Consider the following 25,608-nt stretch of genomic DNA (forward strand, 5'->3'; position numbering starts at 1 on the left):
GCTTGAGACCTCATACTATTTTTGGTATAATATATCGTTTAGTACGTATATTTGTAACGATCGAACATTCAGGTGCAAACATACAATGGTGCCTATTCCTTTATCCTATATTGATTTTATTCACATTTTAACTGTTCTTACCAACAGGAGGTGACCGTATATTTTTAGTACACATTTGACAAAAACTCAAACAAGTTTCTTGGTGCTTCGTCATTGCTATCAATGATTGCACCTGTATCATTTCAAATTTGAACTTTTTACTTAAAGCATAATATATAATTATATGTAAAAAGACCAGAGTTCAGTAGGTTTGATGAAAATGTTTCACTGAGTATGAAGTTAGATCTATTGCAGGGAACCCTGCTGATATTTTGAGTACTTTTCAATTATTAGCATTGTTTGTATCCTGTGGCATATATTTTGCAAATACTTTTAGATTTGAATTAGAAATAGACCATGAAATTAAGTTTCTACACTTCAATTTGACACATTTTTAATTTCCATACTACTCTACAAACACATTCAAATTTTGTTTACATACGAAATCTGGTTTTCTCAATGCATTAGAATGATCCTTAAGAAAATGACTTTTTAAAATACTCATTATAAATACAGTCTATGGTGAGAAGCTCTCAATAAAGTTAAATACTTAAGAAAAGACTGAATAGCATATAAAAGCTAACACCAACAATGAACATAACAAGAACTTGTTTATATTTTGTGTATTGAACGATAAGACGGTGTAAAGCAGCTTCTTAAATGATTTTAATTATTTATATACTGATAAAATACAGCTTTTAATTCAAGTGCCAAATATAAGTAATCTCTTTGAGTCATTTATGCAGTTGGAACTGAAGTAAATATAAATGTTGGATATAATGGTGGATTATGTTGTATGTGGACATCACATCCTACTACATTACAGCAATCTTATAACAATGATTAATTTGGTGGTTGGGAGGGGAGATAGAGTGTTGCGCCAATTTTGTATGAATCCGATTTTCATTGCAGTTTTTCATGAACAGGGTCATAATCATTCTGAAAGGCATGAACTGCTTGATATTTTGTTTATCACGAAAGGTGACAGACACTTCTATAAAAGTCTAAGATATGAAAAGGCAAGTTCAAATTACCACTGGATTCCTCATTTTCAGTTATTGCTCTCAACAATTTTTGAAATTCGCGTCATGCCATGAGTTAACGTTAAAGCCACAATTCTTGAACCACATTGTGCACAGCTCTAGTCACATGTGTTTTCCGCAGCACTTGTTTCCAACAAGATCAGTCCTGAAAGTATTTTAAACAATTGAAATCGTGTTTGTAAATGAAGGCATATATATATATATATCAGATTTTTACCAGGGTAGATGTAATTTAAAACACAACCCATGATAATTTTGATGGCATCGTTATTCCAAAGCTTCTTTGATGGCTTATTCAGTAACAACACTGATACAGCTCACACATGTGTTCAAAACAGTCTGTAAAAGGGATTGTAGAATGTTTTAAACAAGTGTCCGTCAACGATCAACCATTTCACATCACTAGTTATAATTGTATGAAAATATCATTGCTAGCTAAAGGCAATCTCAGCATGAATGTCGTTATGGGAGTGTGAAAACTACATAAATTGCTAAAAATTTCAAATTGAGACATACACTTAATCCAAATTAATTATATTCTATATTAAATTATGTATACTCTTTCAGTATCAGGCCCACTTTTAAACACTCGTAGACGGATTCATATGGAGTTACGCTCCTTACTTGTAGCCTCTAACCCTAAGATGATTATAGGTTTCGTTTACTAATTGGTATACATATCCTAAGTCTATTATATATAAATATCTAAACTTACGTAAACTCATATTAATCTTATTTAATAAAAACATGACACTAATACTGTTACAATGCAATTTTCTACAATCTGAGCCATAGTTTTAAATCAATTACAGCATTTCAAAAGCGTTTTATTGTATTAGTTTCATTGAAATAGAAAGTAATAAACATAAAAATTTAAACATCTACGATATAGACTAGTATGCTTCACTAGCATATAGGCTTATAACCTTGAGATATAAAATATTCATATTCAACTTCCTTAATGTCAAAAGTATATTGTTGCAGAGCTTGGTAGATTCTTATCCGAATATTAAATTAAAAAATAATAAGATTTTTTTTGGATATTATAGCTTTACTTTGTAAATAGTCATCTAGATTTCAAAAGCTCTGCCAAAATAGTAGTGTTCTCGTCTAAGTTGGTCGCTACCTTGCAGATAGTCATTGCTTTATCTGCAAACAGCCTAACTCAAACTGGTTAAACACCACAACACATTGTATGTGTGTCAAATCAGGCTATTCGAACTATGTGGTGTTTGTTATTGCTAATTTTTGTGTGTACGTCTGTTTTAGCGGAGCCAGTTAGTGTGCTCTGAATTACTGTAAAAATGTAGGTGGGTAGTTCTTGTTATTCGTTTTATGTATTTAAAATGTCAATTTCTTCTTCCCTGTCAAGCTTTACTCTGAAATATAGAAAAGACAGGTCCCTTTGGGATTATAATGCTGTAAATGGTATGGAGAAACAACTTTGTCTATTAAAAGAGGGACGAAAGATACCAAAGGGACAGTCAAACTCATAAATCTAAAACAAACTGACAACGCCATGGCTAACCTGTCCCTTGTGAGCTAGCATTATAATGAATTAAAACTCTAAAAAGCTAACGTGAAATGAAGTAAAATTATTAAGATCGAAATAAAAATGAGAGAAAGAGTGACACGCGTTAAAATTAAATATTGCATTTATTTACCATGTTAACACACCATCTTTACACCTTATCTGTTAAAACAAGCATCAAAGATACCGTTTTAAGACTCAGAACGCCATAATTTTTCGGACTTAATACAACGTAAGTCAAAATTAAAGTCTTGTACTAGGCATTGATCGATGATGAAATAACTTAAGATAAAATGTAAAAGTTTGTTAAAAGGTATGTCATACAATTGAAAAATTTCATTAAAAATTTTACCAATTGAAGGAACAAGTTGTAAAATGCATAGGGACACGTTTAACGTCTGACACAAGCCACTATTCACCGTGTTTTACATGTCTTGCATGTTGATCAGACATATATTACAGAACATCAATTTGTGCATTGATTACATCACGTCCTTGTGCACTGTGTTATGTCACCTTCAGTGGTACAAGGACGTATCTTTATATATATACATCTGTACATGTTGAATTCTAATTTTGTGAAGGGATGACATAAGATATTAGTAAATGGTTTAGTGAAGGACAAATAAAATCAAACAATCTTTCATTTTATTTCTATTCATTTCTGTTGACTTGCTACTTTAAACTAATATTATTCAAAACGCCACGTTCTAAAATGAAAAGACACTTAAATATTTCACATTCTTATTTCTGATGTGCTATGTAGACTGTTGTTTGTCTTTGATAGTTTTTTTTCAGTTTTTACCATGGTATTGTAAGTTTTTCTAATGAGGGAATCTCCCAACTCTTTTTTATTTTTCTCTCCATGAAAGGACAATCATTTTGTTTTGCCAGTAAATGATAGATGTTTAAAACAGATGGAACCGATATGTCTATATTAAAGAACACTTAAGATGAGCAACTCAAGATAACAATAAATGGTTTGGTATTTAAGAACTTGAACTTTTTTCGCTTCCCTAAATATGTATTGAGAGCAATTTTTCAGACTAAACACTTTCAATAGACGACTAGAGTATGATGAAGTGTTTGTAACTGCCCAAACAAAGACTAATAAAACTGATAATACACAAACTAAGTCGTAATATACTTATAGAAGGTTAGAAGCATTAAATACATAAAAGGTTATTCTTGTAAATTTTCCCCTGAGCTACGATTATTGATACAAATAGCACTGTAAATACTTATAAGCGGCTTATGTTTACTGAGTGATAAGTGTAATGCAGGTATAATACAGGAATTTACATGTTTAATATTATAAATTGAATTATTGTTGAAGCATGTAAATTTAAATATTAAAGTACGATGAGATAAATATGAACGTATATGGTTATCATTTCAACCGACAAAGATTTGGATTTTCCAATTCAAACAAGTAAAAAAGCAAGATCCTTAAAACGATTAAAAGGCGACAGAGAAATAATTGTTCAAAACTCAACAACAAACTAGCATTACAGTAGAAAAAAGAGACCAACTTAAGCTTAGAAAATTTTCATCGTCACCTTTTTAAAAATGTTTCAACATTTACCACTGGACAATTAGCAATTAAAACCTCAATTTACATGTATTTATTGAGTATACGTGAAGTTTTAAACCTCTGATTCTATTTTTCAAATCCTATTTCAAAAATTTGGATTTTAGTCTGCATAATGTGCGTTTATGTTATAGTCACCTATATGTACTAGTATCTCCAGTGCTAAAAATTGAAAAAAAAACCTAACATATCGAGGGATAAACGAGTCATGATCTTATTGACTGTCACTTCATCAATACTAAGACTTCGACAATCAATACAACATCAGAAGTATGTTTCCCATTATGAAAAGTTTCTCTTCAACGCCATCTGCCGCAGACATATAGTGGGCTGATGATTTAAGCTTTTTGTCGGTTTCTGATAGTTTTTGAAACATTTGAACTATAACTTAAAGTATCAAAGCCCATGAAACGTTTGCATTGATAAGCTGATGTTTTAATATAGCAGTCGTGACCACAGCTTGTTTTGACATTAATGTTTGCACTCATTCTAGATGTCATATAACCTATAATAATCATCAGCTAGATAATGCATACTTTTAACCAACCCGTATGAAACATGCATGCTTAACTTACTAAAGCATCTAGAAGTTACTGAATTCGTATTTTGTTTTGAGATCATAAAATAGCTCGAAAAATAAGAAGATGTTTTATGATTGCAAATGAGATAATTACTAACCAGAGACCAAATGATGTAGATGTAAGCAACTTTATACCGTCAACAATGCAGAAATCGTACCGTCTGTACATTATTAAAAGATATGCCTACTATTTTGGAGCGCTATAATATTCTTAGTCACTATTCGAATGTAGTTCGTTTTGTCGTTATCTTCCGTTGAGTTGATAAAAGATCTCGAGTTCGAGTTCTTAAAAGCGTTGTGTTTTATGTTCTTAATCGTTTTCGCATTCGTGTTCGTTTATACATCTGTTCTGTACATGTTCCTTGTATACATCATTAACGCATTATGCTGTTCATTCGGAAGTCTATTTTCCCTTTTTTGTATCTACATTGTGATCTTTTGTTATAGTTATTTCCCACAATACCCGATTTATTGAAAGATGATGACAACAACCAAAGGATTTTCAATAACTAATTCTATAGATTTTGTGATTTGAAACTTTTCTTCGATTTATGTAAAAGTGTTTATTATGCATCGACAGTAATCCATCTGTTTAATAAAATTTCTAATTGGCAGTCGGCTTTGATTGATGGTATACTTATCAATGTTAATATTGATTGATCGTAAGAGATGTGATAGATCTTTGAAACACGCGAATTATTGAGTACATTATGATAACTATATCCCGAGTGGTGGCCTTCTGTTTGTGTATTTCTGAAAGAGAGAGAGTAACTAAATGTGTAGTTTAAACTATCATTTGATATACGAATAAAGTCTGACTTTAATAACGTAAATGAGATCACCAAACAAAAAAGTATTTTAATGTTCTTGAGAGGACATGAGATATAGTATTAAAGTTTGAAAGGCGAGCAATATTTAAAGACATATAAAGGCTTTACATATGGTCAAAAAAATGCTTACAAACTTTAATCGAATTGGGGTATCTCTAACAATATATTATACATTGTCTTGCCTGTGATTGGCCACGGCATGTAACCCATTGTATCTCTTTCGGTTTGGTCTTGTTTGTGTTTTGCTGTCTGACTTGATATACCCAAAACATAGTTTTACTGTTTTTACTGAAAAAAATATGTCAAAATTTACGAGAAACGACTACAATTGAAAAAACCGACATTTTATGTCTAGTCAATAGTGAAAGCGGAAATATACCTGCTATACTGTTCCACCAATTAAGCAATAAATAATCTTCAATATTATTGCTTTACACTACAACTAAGTCGTCCTTTTATGTCTTGTTTAAATAATAAGTCGTAAACGTTGTGCAAATATTGATGTCATCAATGCTAACAAGGACTTCTATACAGCAAACATAGAACTTCCTTTCACATTCAAACAAAACTTGTTTACAATACATGCAACGTTCTGTTTTAAAACGATTGCCATAATTTTTGAAAAGGCGTCTCATCGCTTTAATTACTACATTTATTTCTTTGAAAACAAATCTCACTTGTGACATTTATCTGATAGGAAACAAACGCGAGGGTTTACTCATTTCCGATTACAACCTCTGTTTTCTAACAAAACAAATTAACATTTTGATAATTGCACAGATATTTAATTACTATTCAACACACAACTTTTGCAAACAATCGTATTTTTCTATTAATTTCAAATTCATCAGGTGTATCTGTCATCATAGGCGGCGGGACACAATGGCAAGGAAAAAGGAGTGTTTGATGTTGACAAAAAGCTCTTCCTACACTCCAAATTTAGAATACCATGCAGAGCTAGTTAATCAGTGGTTATCGTTAATTTTGCTTTTGTGTTTTTTTTATGTAAATAAGGCAGTTGGATGTAACTTTCATATGTTGTCTTCAATGTGTCGTTCATATTGTATGAATTTTGCTCACTGTTGAATTCGTTAATGGTAAAATATGCATTGTAAGTGTCCGCATCCTTGTCTTTGCTACATATATGCCTTAAAAGCAACACTTCCATATGATATCTGCTTTTTTGCACTGAAAGATATGGCAAAATTTTAAGAGTGAAAAAGGATAATTCTTCCTGTTCCTCACTCCTAATTCCATATAATCAATATAAAGCTATTTCAATAGTTGAAGCTTGGAAATCGGAATAAGTATTATATATAAATACTGAATAATTAAAACACCGAAAATATGCAAATCACAATCCGCTGATGAGAACTGTATTGCTGATTTCACTAAACCTATGGAATATATTCAAATCTATTGAAAGTGTACGTTTCCGTCAGCGGCAATCATCTCTTCGAGTAACAGCTATACCGTATCGCAAACTGTATTCTCAATGTGGACAGTGATAACAGTTATGTAGATTGGATTAAACCTTTATTTCTAAGGGATTGTTACCTATATGTTTTTAGTAGTTTAGATCTTTAAGATATTAGTTTTCGTTTGGGTCGTTAGCCACCTGTCATATTACTGTTTGTAGTTCATACAAATTAGTTCATACAACCATTGACTTTCATATCACGACACAAAAAAGAACAAAGCGAATGATTTTTAAAGGAATATAGTGACACTTTTGTTTTAATCACATTCCTTTGAAATATGTAGGATAGGGCGTAACTTATCAGATATCTCAATATTGAAAAAAGTCCAACTGTGTTTAGTCTAACAGATTTAGAGATTTAAACTTGGCTTACAAACATTTTTGAAATTTATAACATTTTGTTTTTATTAAATTTGTTGAACTTATATCTCTTTCATGATTTTCTTTTCTGGGTCAAACCAAGTCAATTTATATTTAGGTAATCTGCATAATTACTTTAACATGTACAATGATATTACGTACGTTACATACGTTCAAAGTTCAGATGACAGATATTTTTTTTAAATTAAAGCTAACTTTGAGAACTTTGGAACGAAAGTGTTTTTATAGGACTATGATCAGAACTTATTATCGTACTTTTTAAGAGATACAAGACATATTAAAAGAGAAAAGAAAATGAACGGATGAGGGAAGCCCCAAAAAAATACAGTTTTTAGAAAATTATTTGATAGCATGTTAGATCTTTCAGATCAATACCAAAGCAGACGGCTTTGTGAAATTACGAACTTATTTTCAATAGAAAAAGATATGTTTCGATAAGATCAAAGACTGTAATTCACTCATCTAAATATAATTGTTAATAATTCAATTATTTCCTGATGTTTTCACAAACCTTGACAAATAATGAGACTCAAAGATGGATCTTCAGTGAGATCAGCATCAGCTATTCAGGGTTTTATCTGATTCTCGCCCATAAAATTTCTAAGTATTGTTCTCTTGGTCTGTTTTAATTGGATTACTAAAATTGGATTATTTTACGATCGCAACTTTGAATCGATCTTCTTTTGTTTGAGGGAATTTTGTTTTTGTTCTGAAGGAGTAGTGAAAATCGAATAGATAGTGCCATATCAACTCTGAAAAAGGGTTCTTTACGGTAGATTACATTTCCATGTCATTTTAATCTATTGGAACTCTCAGCCTGCAGGGAAAACTTAAATGATGTTTACAACATGTTTCCATGCATAAAATCATTATGGTAGGTTGTTTTAGTTTTCTTTTATGTATTACGACTAGGGAAATTTTTTACATGCAATTCAAAATAATTGCATGCAGATGTCTTGTTTTTTTAATTAAATTACGTTGAATTTTTCATCAGTTCACGCAAAAAAGCAATTGAAAGTGAAATTTTAGATTATGGGAAAATGAAAACGAACAATGAAATCGATTTATTGGCATTAATACCGAAGTAAAATATCCATATGTGTTGTAATGCTACAAAATTATTTCTACATAGAAAAAATAAGCAGAGTTTTAGAGCTATGCATAACTTTAATACCACAAACATAAGCATACAACCGCATACAAAATAAACCTTTTTTTCTAAACATATACATGTACGAAACACAATTTCAATAGCAAAGCACTATAGAATAAACTAATCGATTTTTTGTGTATCAAACAATATGCAAAAGTACTTTGCCTTTTTCAAAAATAGTCCAAATAGTATAGTTTATTTGAACTATTTAATCTTTCACACCTTTCATGAAGAAAGTCTATGTCACGTGTGTCTGAGGTCGCGCCAGAATGTATAAGTGAGGCGTTGTATATTCTTTGATACTATACATACAATTCTGTTTATTTTGCCTTGATTTTCAAAGTCAACAACTCTTACGATAGCTGCGAACTAGGTATCATTAACCTTTATAATCATTATTATCATCTTAGATAAATTTGCAAAGAAGGTGTTGTAAATAAGCCCACTTGAGAAGGACTAAATCAATTTTTATCATCAAGTACTATTGAGTAGATCCGACTCTGTACTTCCGATATCAATAATAGTATTTGTGACTTGACGCCAGTAAGTGTCTATATGAAAAGTAAGAAGAAAAGATTTTATATCTGTTAGAAGGGTATTTTCTGTAGAAATTTATCAAAAGGATGGACAGTTAGGCACCGCTTATTCTACGTGAAACAATACAACTTTCCCTTTGGGTGTTTCATCTCGGCCTATTTTTTTTTATATAGGCAAGAAATGTTATGTTGTAACTTGCATGTATTTTTAAAAGATAGCTGAAAACGGAAGACCGCCGATAGTTTGCCTTATATATTGGCATGTTTTTTTTATATTGTTTGGTAGACAGGGGAGGATCTAGCCATCATCATTAAGGAAGGGTCCGAACCCAGGATAAAACGGAGAAAACAAAGAAAGGGGGTCCAACCCACTGGAACCGCCATTGATAGTGTTACTGTCGCATATATTTACATTTAGCACATTAACGAAAAAAATAGTTCTATACAACATTGTCTTTCCTAAAAAGTGTAAAGATAATTTTGTAAATTAATTGTAAGATATTATACATTATTTAAAGACAATCTAACAACTATGTTCCCATTAAATGTAAACATTATCAAACATCAATACACGGAATGACCTAAAACATATATTTAACTAAATGTACGTTTATAGATATTGCCATTTCCATAAACAGTCAGTGTAACATTTATCTTACTAATTGGTATACATATACATGTAACTAAAGTATTAATGAGACCCACAGCGGTTCTTTTTCTATATATTATGGACATGTTCAAACCTTGAATGCGCGGAATTCCTTCATTAATCGGTTGGATAGGTGAATAATTGGTCAAAAGCTAACAAAAAGGTGATTACGACGAAAATATTTCTTATAATAAGATAAACTGCCACAAAGCGACTGTAGTAATAGTATAAAATCTTAACTCTGACCAGTCAATAGACCACCAATTAAGGTACTCATACCTTGACCATCATTACACACATGTATGACTCTAAATACTTTCTAATTTGATTTGTCAGTGGTAGTTTATCAAAATGTTCAAGATTTTAAAGATGCTGGTCCTTATATGTTGACACTTGACATTGGCATGACACTTGAACACAACAGGTTGAATGTTTGATAAATAGTTTTTTTTTCGGTTGTATTTTTTCTATCTATACCTTTAGTCAAGAGTAAAAATGTAATTGTATGTTTTAAAACACTCGAGGAAGTCCAATTAGTCCAAATATAAAGGTCAATCATGAAAAGTAATTTCTAGCATTAGAATTTGTGAACAGCATCTCTTTTGGTGCTTTAATACCTTTTTTCTTTTTCTTGGAAATTCAAAGAAGAAGAAAAGTCTGTAGTCTATGACTTTTCAAACACTTAAGGAAGTCCAATTAGATCAGAGTTTTACAAATCTTACAGGAAAACTAACATTCTAATATTTGAACAGCATCTCTTTTGGTGCTTTAATGCTTTGTTCTTTTCTTTGAGCATTTAAAAAAGGAAATTAAATGGACAACGAATTGTCAAATGAATTGAAATAGGTCTAGGAGAAAAAACGAACAATGCAAAACACAACATTTCAATAATTTGAATAATATATTTTGCTAGAATGATCCCATTATAAAATTCCATTCCGTATAATATCTAAAACGGTGTAGTATTTATCTTAATTACCAGATAAAAGGTATATTACTGCAGTTTTCATGCATGTTACTGGGTACATTACACTTTAACAATGTTCTTCTGCGATATTCGTTCACATGGAAAAACAAAATGAAGCAAGCCTCAATAGATTATTATCCTTTCGTATTAAAGATTTTCATGTTACTATATGATCGTGTCCTTTAATTTTTCATGTGTGGATCCGTCGTAAATTAAATCTTTCCTTCAAAATGAATGCTTTATAAAGACTATAAAGCATAATGATATCAGTCCACATTACGACTGTACTAAAAGTGCAATTCCTCACTAGTCAATTTCCTTTGATTGTTGGAAAATGAAATGAAATTTGATATTCAATACAGAAACGCTAAAAAAGATTAAGTTATCATGCGCATTGCAGTTGCAGTTCGGTGTCAGTTTGAGTTATCAATAACGTTTTGTATAGATGAAAGTTCTATTATTACAATTATTAATTATCGATATGTGCACAATGCCATAATATTTGACACTACCAGCAAACAAATCGGAGTTATGACATTTTATTATTACTTTTAAAATGAAATTTAAAAACGTCGATACGTCATTAAATTGACAGGATCACAAAATGTTCCATTGAAATTTTTAATAGCCTATTTCAGTAATTGATAACTTGCTGTGATCCCATTCAGGTGATCAAAGTATGAAAACAGACCTACTGTCAAATATTATCGTTTACAACTATATATATACGTAATCTATTAAAGTACATGTATATCAAATACTCCAACAACTTGTCGAGAGACAGCCTTGGTTTAAATTATGGTTAGAAATTGATCATTTAAAGTACTAGAAGTACTAAAGGACAATGCATGGTTACAGCATTTTTAATCATCGCCCTTGGTGCATTGAAATGGCTCTAAATGAAACTTACAGATAATTAGACAGACTGTTGAAACACTTGTTAAAAAGATAGAAATAACTACAAGGGGAAAGATTTGAAAAGAGAGCAATCAGAATATTTTCAATCGTATTTTTAAACATCCTATAACTTAATGAACATAGGCAATAATTGACTCATACGCAATTGTGAAAGACTGATTTTGTAAAGACCATCTCACTTTTGGTTCCCTGAACATAGTTGACACTAAAAACACCACGATTGACACAGGTCTACAGGAGGCATTTGAATCAATGTGTATTACTACATGTTAAACAGAATAAATACATGTTATATAATAGCAAATGTATTTATATATTTTAGCCTGTAACAGACGAATAGTATACAAATGTATTAAAATACGTTAGTGGTATGAATTTACGAAGTGTAAACATGTTTTAGGGGTAACTGTTATCAAATGGCCTGTGTAAACAATATTTAACCCATATGTTGCATAGTGTGCCGAATTACAATAAAAATAGTTCCAAGGTTGACTTCACAATTTAAATTCTAATATTCTATACATATGAAAATTATGAATAAACTAACCCATTTTACCTGAAGTGTCCTTTTATTCTACTTTACTCCGGAAGTTAAAAGTAATATGATGTTAAGATGTCAGGAGAGCACTTAATGGAAGTTTGACCTGTATTGTACAAGTATTTCTTTAAACAAGGTATGTGACACGACAAACTATTACTGGACATCATGTTTCACTGTTTACTGAACGCCTAACCAAACTATTTCGGACATTTAACTTGTTTTCTGGCTGTTGTGTACTGCGTGTTTTACATTTTAAGTCATTATGGTATTACGAAAATGAAGGATAATGTACGTAAACTTGCTTTAAAGGTAGGATTTTGTATGAAGGTCTTTTCAAAATGTACGTGTTTACTGCTTTTCCGTGATAGATATAAATCTTGCTCTGTTGATTATTTGTCTAAATTGCTTACAGTTTTTAACACAAAGAAAAATGAGTCATAACATATAACTTTAAAATTCAAGTTTTTTTTCAATTCACTTTCAAAGTAATTTTTAATCTTGATTTACGTGGTAGATCTTCCTGCAAGATTTTGGTATCCAGTTAATCACGTGCCTGCATGGTTGAGACTTCTGTTGTGTTTCCTTTTGTTTTTAATTAAATTTATTTTACAAGGGGTATACAGTGGGAACTAAATGCATGCAGATGTACGCTTATTAAAAGTTCTATAATAACTAGCATGATTTAAACAAAAAAAGTTGGCTGTTAGTCATCTTTTTACATTCAATTTGACCATTTACAAATGATAATTCCATGATTGGACTTTAACCAAGAAGGCAGTACTAACTTTAGACGATTTAGTTTGTATCATTTATGATCTAAATTTTGAACTCCCTCTACGTTTCAAGTACTTTGCTTCCCAATATTTTAATCTTGAACCTGTCTGATAAAGGCTGCACAAAAATCACGATGCTGCGGGTACTGCAATGTGTTTCTCATGTTTATATACTTTGGTTTTCTTAAAGTTTGGGGGCGCGCGGCTTATGGCTTATATATTTATTAGAATGGTGGAGGAAATCCTCATTATTTCAAATCAAAATCGTCGTGAGTGTTCAGTTCATAATAGAAAGAAAGTAAGCACACATTGATTTAGTCGAATAATAATTTTATGACTAGTTCTTTTGTAAGTTGTCAATATTATGAATTGATAAACTGACCAGTTATGACCATTTAAGGAAAAAACGCACATCTAATAAGCCCTATCAAAGGAACAAGCAGGTGGGCTGGTATACAAGTTTTTATGTGCGTGATTACAATCCTTGTTCTGTAAATTAATGGTTTTAATACCAAAATTACATGTTTACAACTATAGGTGGTAATCACGCGAACTAATATCATTCTTGTTTTCAATGCTCAACAAAGTTTTCAACAATCCATATCCCAATTGTAAAAAGTAAAAGGAAAGTGAATGTATTTAGTAAAGAAGGTATAATTTGGGGATTACGGCCTCTGTGATTTATTGCGTTGAACTTTCCTTGGTGTTCTCTTTCTTGAAGCAAACGGCTATCTTTTAGGACTGTGTGTTCTTTGTTTGAATCGAGATATGGGGTTTCTTCTCCATTGTAAATAACAGTGGTGCGTTGACAAGATTACCCAATATAGTGATATAAATGACATTACTGTTCATGGCTGTAATTTGGCAAAATAAATTATAGTTTTTTTATTCGCCTTTTTTATTTGAAAATTATCAAACACATTTAAAATATACAGGAAATGGTACAAAGAAGTGGGATGATTACGAAATTAAATTTGTAACAGGTGTTTTATGGCCATAAAAATGTAAATCACCATGGTCCAAATAATGCATTACGGTTTGCAAACGTTGCATTTTTTTTTTTCAAATACTGGTGTTACATTTTAAGTATGTCAATCATTGAAGAAGGCAGTTGACAATAAAATTAAAATTTGTCGTGTTAAAAAAATCTGAAACACTTAAATTTGCACAAACTTAAAATGAGATCAAGATTTGAAATTCCTAATTCAAAAGACAGAAAGACTTTCATTAATCCATATCGAAAACAATATATAAATGTTGTTCGGGCATGTTTGTTGGTCTTCCTAGTATTTCCAAAAGTCCATTACTTTCAGGACTTTTTGGTATTTCTTATTGACAGATTTACTTTTCACGAATAGTCGAGAAAGAGAAAAAACACTATATGAAAAGAAAATAATACAAACTGTGTACGAATGATTTAGTAAAAATACAACTGTTTGCGTATCTTTTATATTCGGTTTCTATTATATTTACTCTTTATGAACATGAATGAGACCACACAAATCACAATCGTTGAAATTTCAAAACAGGCTATCGTGTTTTCCGACGAATCCCGATGAATCAAATGCTACTTTGTTAAGGTGATTTGATACCATAAAATATATTTTCATGACCGACCATAGTCGTAACCTTAGATCTATTGATATCCCATAATAAAAATTCTATTTGAAATAAACAAAACGGACTATTGAATAAATGAACGTTGACAATTTCATACAATGCTTACTTAAATTTCATTTCTGGTTTTGTTGAAACAGGTTTTAATTGGAGTAATATAAATATTTAATAATAAAGTGTAAAATAAACACCGATGAAAAAAATCAAGAATTTCCCACCTGGCAAAAAGGGAAATTGGGTTAGATATTGATAAGAAACAATTATAGAGCAAATATTTTTTTATTTTCTTCTTTTTACATCGATATTTATTACCCGATTTATCATTGTATTCCATTCATTCAGTTATATGTTATAGTTATTGTCTGCCTCGCACCTGCTGATATTTTCGTTGTCATTTACTACTACCAACATAGTAATTTTTTTTAAAAGGGAAAATTTTTAGCGCACTACTGAGAAAACATTCTTGAATGGAACAAAGTGATTCGATTCTGTTACAATTATTAAATCACAGGAAAATGTAGCTGTTTAATATAGTTACCTACATGCTACACCTTTGTCACATAACTTCCAAGTTTCAAAATATGCTGATGGATTGCAATTGAGCAAAGCGTATATTTTGTTAAAGGGTTATTTCTCTTCTTTACCATTCTTTTTCTTTTGTCTAATCTCTTGATATTTACTTTTTTTTGGTTTAATTTCAGATCACGTCGAGGAAGTTTATCGGCGTCTGCATCAAACTCTTCAAATGACGGTATGTATATAATTATAATGCGTACTATAAACTATGAAAAATCTAATAAGTTACAAACTTTTAAAAAAAAGTTTCTAGCGAACAGCTTACCTCGTGAGTGTAAGTATTCCGAATAAACGCCGTATTTTCATGCAAAAGAAAAAAAGAAATTGAGAAAAATGCAGCATTATCATGTAAAATAGAAAAAAAATAATACCGACATGAGTTTTATAAACATGCTTTCAATAATATTTTCTTTAGCCGTCTCTATTTGTTTTATACATTATATGCATGGTCAGTTTACACATTATGAGAAATAAAAATATTCAAGTGGTGTGCTGCTGTTTTTATAGAAAACTATGAAACATATGGCGCTTCTGCTTCTTTCACTACTGTTTTTGTGGTGTTCTAATTACTATAAATATCTCAAAAACATAAAGGAAAATATTTGATTAGGAGGAATCGAAAAGGTTAGTTATTTCTCTTGTCTGTTTTATCCTGATATGTACGATTAATTATATTGTAATCTTAATTTTGGTATAGATTTTCGAATTATCAATAAAACGAACGGTCATTTTGAACACTTTAATGCTATTTTGTTTCATAAGACCTCATCTTATTAATTATTTCAAATCTACGGATTGCCAGATGTCTATAGTTAAGTTTTTGGTAAAACTTAAAAAACCGATTCTCTTTCTTCAATGATAATCCGTATACACAAAGCCAAAACAATAATTCCACTGACAAAGACTTTTATTACAAGACGGCGAGTTCAGTAGTTTTAATGATGACTATCCAATTATCGGCCATAAAGCTATGATCTACGGGTACCGATCTACTCATGTCTTTTGTTGTATCTCTATTTGTCAACAATCAACACCTCTTTCGGTCAGGTTAAAAAGAAAATACAAATCTTCAAAGATAACATCTTAAAGCTAATCTTTTCAATCTTGTTTCAAATAGGCTCTACGACGAAAAATATAATAATGTTTACATAAGGAGATAATTAAAGTCTTATTTTTAAACCAAACAATGTCTCTCTTTGAACTTTTCGATTTGACTAGTTTCTCGTTACTTTTAATTTTAAAGAGGAATATGTGGACATGTTCGAAGTCCTTTCTATACTTTTGAAAGAAACACAATGGAATATTTAAAGATACAATGAAGACTAAAGATACAATGAAATAAACATGTCATCGGCACAGGGACTCGGTTAGCAGATTAAAATTTTGTAAATCAATGTTTTTAATTTATTTTTTATTATTTCCTGTCTATTTGCATTACCATATTAACATATTTAACGTTGCCATCACTATTTCTTTGTTTTCTGGCAATGTGCAGTTTACTATCCATATCCATATACTGAAAAAACCTAAAGGGATCTAAGTCGCCATCTTGAATTGCCTTCCCTACTTTAGATAAAAAATAATTAAAAATATTAATAAATTACTATATACCTTACAACAGCCCTCATTTTCTTTCGAAATTATTCTTCTATCACATGCATATTTTGATTTGTGGATTAACAGAACCCTTACGCAGTTTCAGTTGCATTCGTGTCAGAATATTCAAATTTCCCGGCGAAAGCAACGTATCATTCGGAAACTTCCAGGTTGATGCGTTTACTACAACGATAAATCCTTAAAAACAGACGAGTGCTGTCCCCTGATTTATTATTACATATCGAGCGCAAAATTATTAACCATGTTAACGAATAGAACCTTTCTTCAAACGGGGTAACATAAATCACTGACTTTTTCGTAGACACATCAATAAAATGAAGAAGTTACTTAAAATATTGACACGCTCAATGGGATTTATAAGGTTTACTAACAGTACCAGGATATAAAAAAAAGGGGGAGGGCCGGTTGGTAGGTCAACTTGGAGTAATACTTTGAAAAAGTATATTAACTTATCATACATGCATGTATGAAGTTCAATCAGTAGGCCCCTTTTCCATATACATACATACTCCTCTGATTATATAAATGTTGTACTGCATAAATCCATGATTTGAAAAATATCAGGACGATGTCAGAAGATCTCAGAAATACAACCCGATAGTTTGGGACAATCATTTGATATTTTCAATGGGCGGAAGGATAGGAGGATAATCTGATATTGAAACAATACATGCACTAACTGTTCAAAGACATTTTTGTTTGATATTTTATTTATATGAAGGATATCTTGGTGTGGCGTAGGTATGAAGTTAGGGGACAGCACTCGTCTGTTTATAAGGATTTATCGTTGTAGTAAGCGCATCAACCCGGAAGTTTCCGAATGATACGTTGCTTTCGCCGGGAAATTTGAATATTCTGACACGAATGCAACTGAAACTGCGTAAGGGTTCTGTTAATCCACAAATCAAAATATGCATGTGCTAGAAGAATAATTTCGGAAGAAAATGAGGGCTGTTGTAAGGTATATAGTAATTTATTAATATTTTTAATTATTTTTTATCTAAAGTAGGGAAGGCAATTCAAGATGGCGACTTAGATCCCTTTAGGTTTTTTCAGTATATGGATATGGATAGTAAACTGCACATTGCCAGAAAACAAAGAAATAGTGATGGCAACGTTAAATACGTTAATATAGTAATGCAAATAGACAGGAAATAATAAAAAATAAATTAAAAACATTGATTTACAAAATTTTAATCTGCTAACCGAGTCCCTGTGGTCATCGGCAGTCCTCGTCTTTGTTCATCATACTATGGTAAATACGCTGATTTCTTTTTTTTTTAATTTCATATTACGAGAGAAAGAGTTTACAATATAATATCAAAGAAAATGAACCGTAATGTATGCTCTGTTGTGCTGTACGATATATATTATTTTTATTATTTTAAATGGGCAGAACATCACTAGTTTGTAGTGACAAGCATTACAAGGAAAGAGTGACCCACACACACCGTGTGACACGACACTCAATTTAAGAAGGGAAGAAAGCAAGAATGTTGAGCATTTAAACAATTAAAAACATAGCTTTTCTTATATATTTTACACGTATAAATTCATGTTTTTCAGGCAGCAGCATATCCTCTATTAGCTCAATGCGTTCAGAGACTGAGGCAGAAAGTGTTAGTTTGTCGGGAACCTCAGATACAGATTCCATAATGCTCAGTGATCCGTATCGTCTGACAATCCATTGTCTCACAGACTCTCACGAGATTTACCCAATGATGGATATATATCAACCAGTTATTGATTGGATTGACCCAGATCTCCATGTGGTCAAAGTTGCGGAAATGACAGATACAAACGGAAACACTGAAAATCATTTAGATGTTTATACATCACATATACCAAGTATTTCTATAATGGTATTTTTACACGAAGAAGGAATGTTAGGTTGTGAACGTATTCAAGGTGCAAAACGACATTTTGAAAGGTCACCTTGGAAATTTCATCATTCAGAACAAGTTGCGAGGGGGAGGGTAAACCCTTACCCTTATAATAGTCAGGACTTTTATTACACATCAGACGATCTACCTCTTTGGGCTGTCAGACAAGTGCATTATGGGAAAGAACATATACGGATGGTTGTGTTCACTAGTGAAGATAATTGGAACGATATGGTGCGGTTTTATAAATTGATAATCGGATCAGAACCGGATTTGCATCGAAACGATTTCTGTTTATTCACAGTTCATACTCACATTCATTATGACATTCAATTTGCATTAAAGAAATTAGGAGGTGAAACTAAACCACGACCTCCATATTGTGTGAAATTACAGTTCCGAGTACCGGAAGTAGGACATATTGTGCCGTTGTTTCCAAATGTGTGTAAACCATTATCAGACACTCGATGGGAAACAATGGACCATGATGGAAATACAATTATATTAGAAGTGACTGGTTGTCCGACACCTGTGCTAGAAAAATCGTTGGATATTAACAGGAAACGTTCTGATAGTTCGGACAATTCCAGAAAATCCTCAAATTCGGACAAATCCAGAAAATCCTCAAATTCAGACAAGTCTGACACGTCAGACAAAACAGTCCACTTATCGGGTTTTTATGTATGACAAAGCAGATTTATCCTAAAACATTGCCAGTAATTTCGTCACCTCAAAGAATCACATTTTGTTTGCACCCATTTTCATCACTCTATATCATTAAGTATTCCATTTGATCAAAGTGTACCAAAGTCAAGAAAATTAGATACTGCATTTAAATTACCTACTTAACCCAAACTGCACAATACATCACAAAAGATCCTAAAATACCTGAACTTCATTTCCCAATACAATTATTTATGTACACTTTAATTAAATACATTGTTTCTTCAAACAACATCAGCCTGAAGAACAGACTGTTGACACTCCATATGTGTGTTTCATAACGTACCTTATCATTTGTTGCCATACAATATGCTCGTAAAAGTACGAACAATTATTAGCAGGAACATGCGTAGGAACTGAAGTCTCTAAAACAGTCTCTAAAACAGCAAACAAAAGACACGAACGTACGTCAACAAAAGACAACTATCTTTTAAATAAGTGAAGCTCTTAAACGCTTAGAGTTAATATAAAAATTTCACAAAGACTATCACATGATTGGCTTCAACACCAAATTCTCAGGACAAACACATTGTTTCCAGTCGATAGATGAATAAAAAGAATGAGGGTCAAATTTAAAATGGGACAAAAAAGCTTCCTTCCCTTCCTTAGCCCAACAGACATAGTATCTTTCTCATGTTTCAAGACACATTATACTTATATAATTCAGAAGAAAAAAAATACGACGGCCTAGTTAAGTGAAGTTTTGGAATACTTCTTATTTATTTCATTTCGATACTAGTGGTAGTGTCCACATTCCGACTGTATCTTTACCTTCTCCATTTCTTACCTATTATGTATTTTTTCATATACATACACGTGCATTCCATCTTATTTATTAAAATTTTAGTATTATTGTATATTGTATACATAACTACAAAAAAATAAAATGATATAGTATGAATGGTTTTAATTGGAATAAAATTTTAAAGTAAAAAAGATAGAATAACTCTAGGTTTCAGACCTATTCTGAAGACGGCAATAATGGTATATATGTTGCACTCCTGCACGAAAACGATCAGACATATATCTCTGTCATGTCTGTCTTATATTCTTATAGACCTCATCCAAGTTGGATGAAGCAATTTAATTACACTTATATGTTTGCATTTAATCAAATTTACTGCCAAGTAATTGTTACGTTAAGAAATTTTGATTTGGAAAAGCGTATGTTTGTTGTATACTGTAACTGAAGAAATGGTAAAGCAAAATTTTTGATATTTGTTATCAGTACTTTACTTGACGATTATATTTGTTAAAAATAATTATGTCTGTTTCTGAAATGGTCGGTCAATTACGATATATGTAAAGCTTTCGAAATGTAACAGACCGGCAAATTCAGAGTTTTCAGTATGTTATCAACTCTGTGTAATGATGGTTTTTGTATTGAAACATGCAGTATGTCAATTCATATGAAATTCTGATGTCTTTAAAAAGATGTAAAAGCTACAGAAATTAACAGACTTTTTAATTGTTGATATAAATTATATCTTAAGTCTAATTCATCATGGAAACATGAACACATTTATTCATTTTCTTCTAAAATACGGATTTAACAAACTTTTACCCTAGAAAGGCAGCAATCTAATAAAATTTGTTTTGTAGACTGTAAGCTTTCTTTTAAAGCAAAATTGACTGTAATTTCTTCCAAATTGGGATAATGGAATAATAATGCATTTACTAGTGCTGCTGAACTGTTTTGTAAGAATATGAAGCGTTGTTACAACATTGTATTTATTATAAAATGACAATTGTATTTATTATAATGAATAAAATATATTTATAAACTATGTGCAGTGTATTTTTAATATTTAAATATATGATATAGCGGAAAGCAGATACAGAGTATACAACAGGTACAATATATAGAAAATGAAGTGATGTATGCATTAACATGAACTGTGTTTATCGGCGAACAAAGAAACGCCGATCCTATATATTAAACATGCATCGCAAAACAAGTATACAACATAAGAGATATAATATAATTTACTATATAGATATAGGAAGATGTGGTGTGAGTGCCAATGAGACAACTCTACATCCAAATAACAATTTATAAAAGTAAACCATTATAGGTTAATGTACGGCCTTCAACACGGAGCCTTGGCTCACACCGAACTACAAGCCATTCAAACGGGAAAACCAACGGTCTAATCTATATAAAAAAACGAGAAACGAGAAACGAGAAACACGTATAAATTATATAAACAAACGACAGCTACTGTACATCAGATTCCTGACTTAGGACAGGTGCAAACACTATACCTATTTAATGGAAATTCAAAGTCATATGTCGAAAAACAAACTAACAACGACATGGCAAAACAAAAGATGACTAAGTGACTAACAGACGTATACAGCACAAAACAAACACCACAGAAAAACAAAGGTTGAGCAAAACGAGATCCTCAAAAGCGAGATCAAGATTTCCAATACAGAAAATTATGACTTACCTGTTAGGACGATTATATTTAACCGACAATAGTATTATCTCTACAAATGCGAATCGATCGCCTTCTCAACTTGTCTGATCTCATGTGCTCCGGAGTGGTAAGCAGATCTGCTCCACATGTGTCACCCGTCAATTAGAGAACTATCTGTCAAAGACCAAAGGATAAGGATGTATATAACTTTAGGTGATGTTTGGCTTACAGATTGCACTTTGTAAATACAGCAGTTCTCAAACCACGCCTCTTTTGGGGAGATTTAGAATATTCATAGAAAATTTTTTTTGTACATACTGGTTCCCAGTTATGCTCTCTGTGTTCCATCTCATATAGACATAACTTGGGAATGTTACCAGTTAATATACATGTGGATATTGTTTACATTGAAATCTGTGGTAACCCTTCATTCGAGGTAGGGGTAGTTAAGAAAATCAGTGTTAGTTTAAACTCTGAAAAGTTCAGGGCATATAAACGTTGAAAATATGCCGCACAGCCCTATATTTTGACCTTTGAAAAAAGTGTAGTACATATGAACTTTCAATTTAGAATAAGATTTTTTTCAAAACTTCATAGTAAAAGTGGTACAGTTTTGGCCGTAAACGGAGTTCCTATGGGAAATTTCATTGTCAATATTTACAGAAATACAACCTACAACAATGAGCAGCACTCATATATATGATAACCAATGTCAGATTTGTTTAAAACAATTATTCATAATTAAGTGCAGCGTAATTGCATGATATGAGCTGTTGTCTTTAACTGAGACATGCAACACCGATGCGAGAAAATCTTGTCTAACTATATCACAACGTTTCAAAGAAAGACAAGCGCAGTTGTTGAATGCGTTATATACGAACTACCAGAATTTTTATATATTTTTAACACACTTTTTTATTTTAAGATCACCGGAAATTAAGACATTCAAACCACACAGAAAACCAATTCAATCGTTACAATCTAAAGTTTTGTTTCTCTTTTGAAATGTTCATTTCTATAACTAGATTAAACCCAAAATGGCATGCATTTGCTTTCAATATCTACATTGTGAAAGGCAAAACCACCTGAAAAACGAAATCTTAAACCGAGGAGTAGATATTTGATATATCAAGAGAATTTAATTCCTTATAAAATGGAATAATAATTTGAATGGCGTTAAATAATTCATCCTATTTTAAAACAAAAGACGAAGATTGTATATATACCTTATTTCATTATTTTCAACTGGAACCATTCAATTCTTTATTGATTAAGTTTTAAAAACCGTTAGTGTAAATAAAGAAAGCAAGATGGGCAGATAAAAATCAAAATAATAAAAAATTCACAATCATTGAAGTCTGGGTATATTTCTAAAGAGACGGCGAAACCAAATCCGACACACTTTATCAAAATTCCTTTTTTGACAAGTATACAATATGAAATATACGTGAAAGGGGCATAATTGTAATTATGTAGACTAAGGATTCAAGTATTATAAAATATTAACCGCAAAAATATATTGAATTTATTGTTCAAAAATAAGGCAGATCATTCATGGGAGTATATCGCTAGTTGTCGTTATCAAGACATGGTGACCTATATAGATATATACTTGTTAATTTCTGTGTCATTTTGGTCACTTGTGGAGAGTTGTCTCATTGGCAATCATACCACATCTTCTGTTTTTATATGAAATACTTATATCAATTGCAAATACTCCATAAACAACCAACTAGCAACCATTTTATTCAAATAACAAGAAATTATAAATTATTAATGTTACACTTCTATTACCAGATTAACATCTTCATGTGTTTTCATGTTTATTCTCTTTTATGGAGTCTCATCAGCTTTCTAAGATTTTCCTGTCGTGACAACATGTAAAGTATAATAACGTTCATGTTTTCGTTTTTTAAGATGCTATTGGCAATATTTAATCAAATATTGCAAAAGTGCATACCTTGTAACTGTATTCCCTGTTGTTCTCTCATACCTGTTCAGAAATGATCCGAAGATGATATATTCTGTCTGCTAAATCATGCAGTGATAGGATATATCTAAATGCTTTATGACTGAAAATATTCGAACATAACTTTCACATAAGTGGACTTCTGACTGGCGAGTAAAGACTCAAACGTTAAAGACATCCGAACTAAATATTTGAAAAATACATGAAAACCACACAAATTTATTTTAAATTAACTATCGTCAATATTATCTACGTCGTAAATTGTGCTTTATAATTTAAAATATACACTTAAGTCAACAGCCAATTTTACGATGAAAGGCTTAAAAATTTGTGTATGAAGTATACCCATAACTATTATGGTTCTTTAGAGGGCTGTTGCTATGCATGTTTCCCGGAAGGAAAATCTCACATGTAAACTGGTTTTAAATTTAAGGCCTTTACAATGCAGGTTTTGTAAATCTGTACTTTTATCATTTATGTGTATTCTTAAAATCCAAAAGATGTAAGTTTTCCTATTGATAACTTCAAGCTCTTAAGTAGCAATACGAATACAGGAGCATACCAGTTGTTTTTCGTTGGTCTGGTATGTGTTTGAGCTTTTGATTTTACCATTTTGTATAGGACTTTCCGATTTAAATTTTCCGTAGAGCTTGATATTTTTTGTCTTTTACATTTGCTTTAGCTAAGATAAAGCGTTAACAAAATAATATGCCAAACCCTGTCCTCGTACGGTCGTTTCACTAGAATGACTACTTTTAACTAAAAACCGTTTCAAGTAAATGGTTACTTTTCTGTACTTGTTAGCAGATACCTTTTATTATCGCATGATTCTCGTCCATCAGGTACGTTTACCATCTTGACATTGCGACCTGTGTTAAACATGGCGGTTATTTCAAACAGAGCAGGAGGTGATCTACTTGTCGCGTCGCGTGAATACTCCAGTATTTGTGTTTCACTTAATATATATATATTTACAGGAATCTGAATACTATCTTCATATTTTACTAGTCAGACATAAATGCTAAAAATGTTGGATTTTTTTATGGAAAGACTATTCTCGAAATACATATTTAACTGGATACAAGTCAATAATCTGTGATGAAAATAACCGTCCTTGGATTGATCAATACTAATGTAGAAAGTGTTTTTGCCTTTAAATATTTTCTTCCTTATTATGTTTTAACTTTTCTTTGTTCAGCGTTCAGAAAACATTATATAATAAGCCATTTACACACCCGATATATTTACACATTTGAATTCTAAACCACAGCATGAAAACAACTATAGTAACTCCAAAGTCGGATATGATGCAATGTTCTCTGTACACCTTGCAATCAGGGATGAATTGGAGGAAAAGTGGTGGGGTGTGGGGATGTGCAAGTTGTACGGGGGTATATATTTAAGTCTTAGTTAATGCATTTGAGGAGTTTGGTCCCAAATGGCGTGCTTGACTACGCAGTCACGTCCAATCGGTAAGGGATCGTTTAATCCTATGCTTTGAGTTAAGAAAAATTTCCTGCTTGCGGCACGTCCAACATTCTTGAAACAACCGAAAGCTGTTCTATTAGATCTATCGTTCGTTTGGTCTCGTCTCTAATATGCATTAAAGGATGGTTCATTCCTTAGACATGTACTTATTTTATATTCCTTGCCTTTTTGATTAATGTTCATTTGATTTTTTTCAGTTATAATTCTTTAACCTGTAAGTTATTTAGGATACACAAACCT

At 31.5% G+C, this 25,608-nt stretch overlaps 1 protein-coding gene across 4 annotated transcripts in view; it reads left to right on the top strand.

Annotated features, from left to right (window-relative positions):
• LOC143068675 (protein FAM124A-like) overlaps window positions 1–21,275 on the top strand; it is a 32,562-nt gene extending 11,287 nt beyond the window's left edge. The window contains exons 1-3 of one of the 4 annotated variants that reach the window (XM_076242914.1): window positions 9,159–9,250; window positions 15,391–15,440; window positions 18,449–21,275. In XM_076242914.1, the coding sequence (XP_076099029.1) occupies window positions 18,475–19,452 (978 nt within the window). In that variant the 5' untranslated portion in view covers window positions 9,159–9,250; window positions 15,391–15,440; window positions 18,449–18,474 and the 3' untranslated portion in view covers window positions 19,453–21,275. Of the gene's footprint in view, window positions 1–9,158; window positions 9,251–12,336; window positions 12,433–12,541; window positions 12,609–15,390; window positions 15,441–18,448 lie in introns of those variants that run through there. The other 3 variants (XM_076242911.1, XM_076242913.1, XM_076242910.1) reach the window with 3 other exon arrangements.
• Window positions 21,276–25,608: the final 4,333 nt, after the last annotated feature.

The sequence above is a fragment of the Mytilus galloprovincialis genome, chromosome 3 (genome assembly GCF_965363235.1).
Source record: "Mytilus galloprovincialis chromosome 3, xbMytGall1.hap1.1, whole genome shotgun sequence".
NCBI lineage: Eukaryota > Metazoa > Mollusca > Bivalvia > Mytilida > Mytilidae > Mytilus > Mytilus galloprovincialis.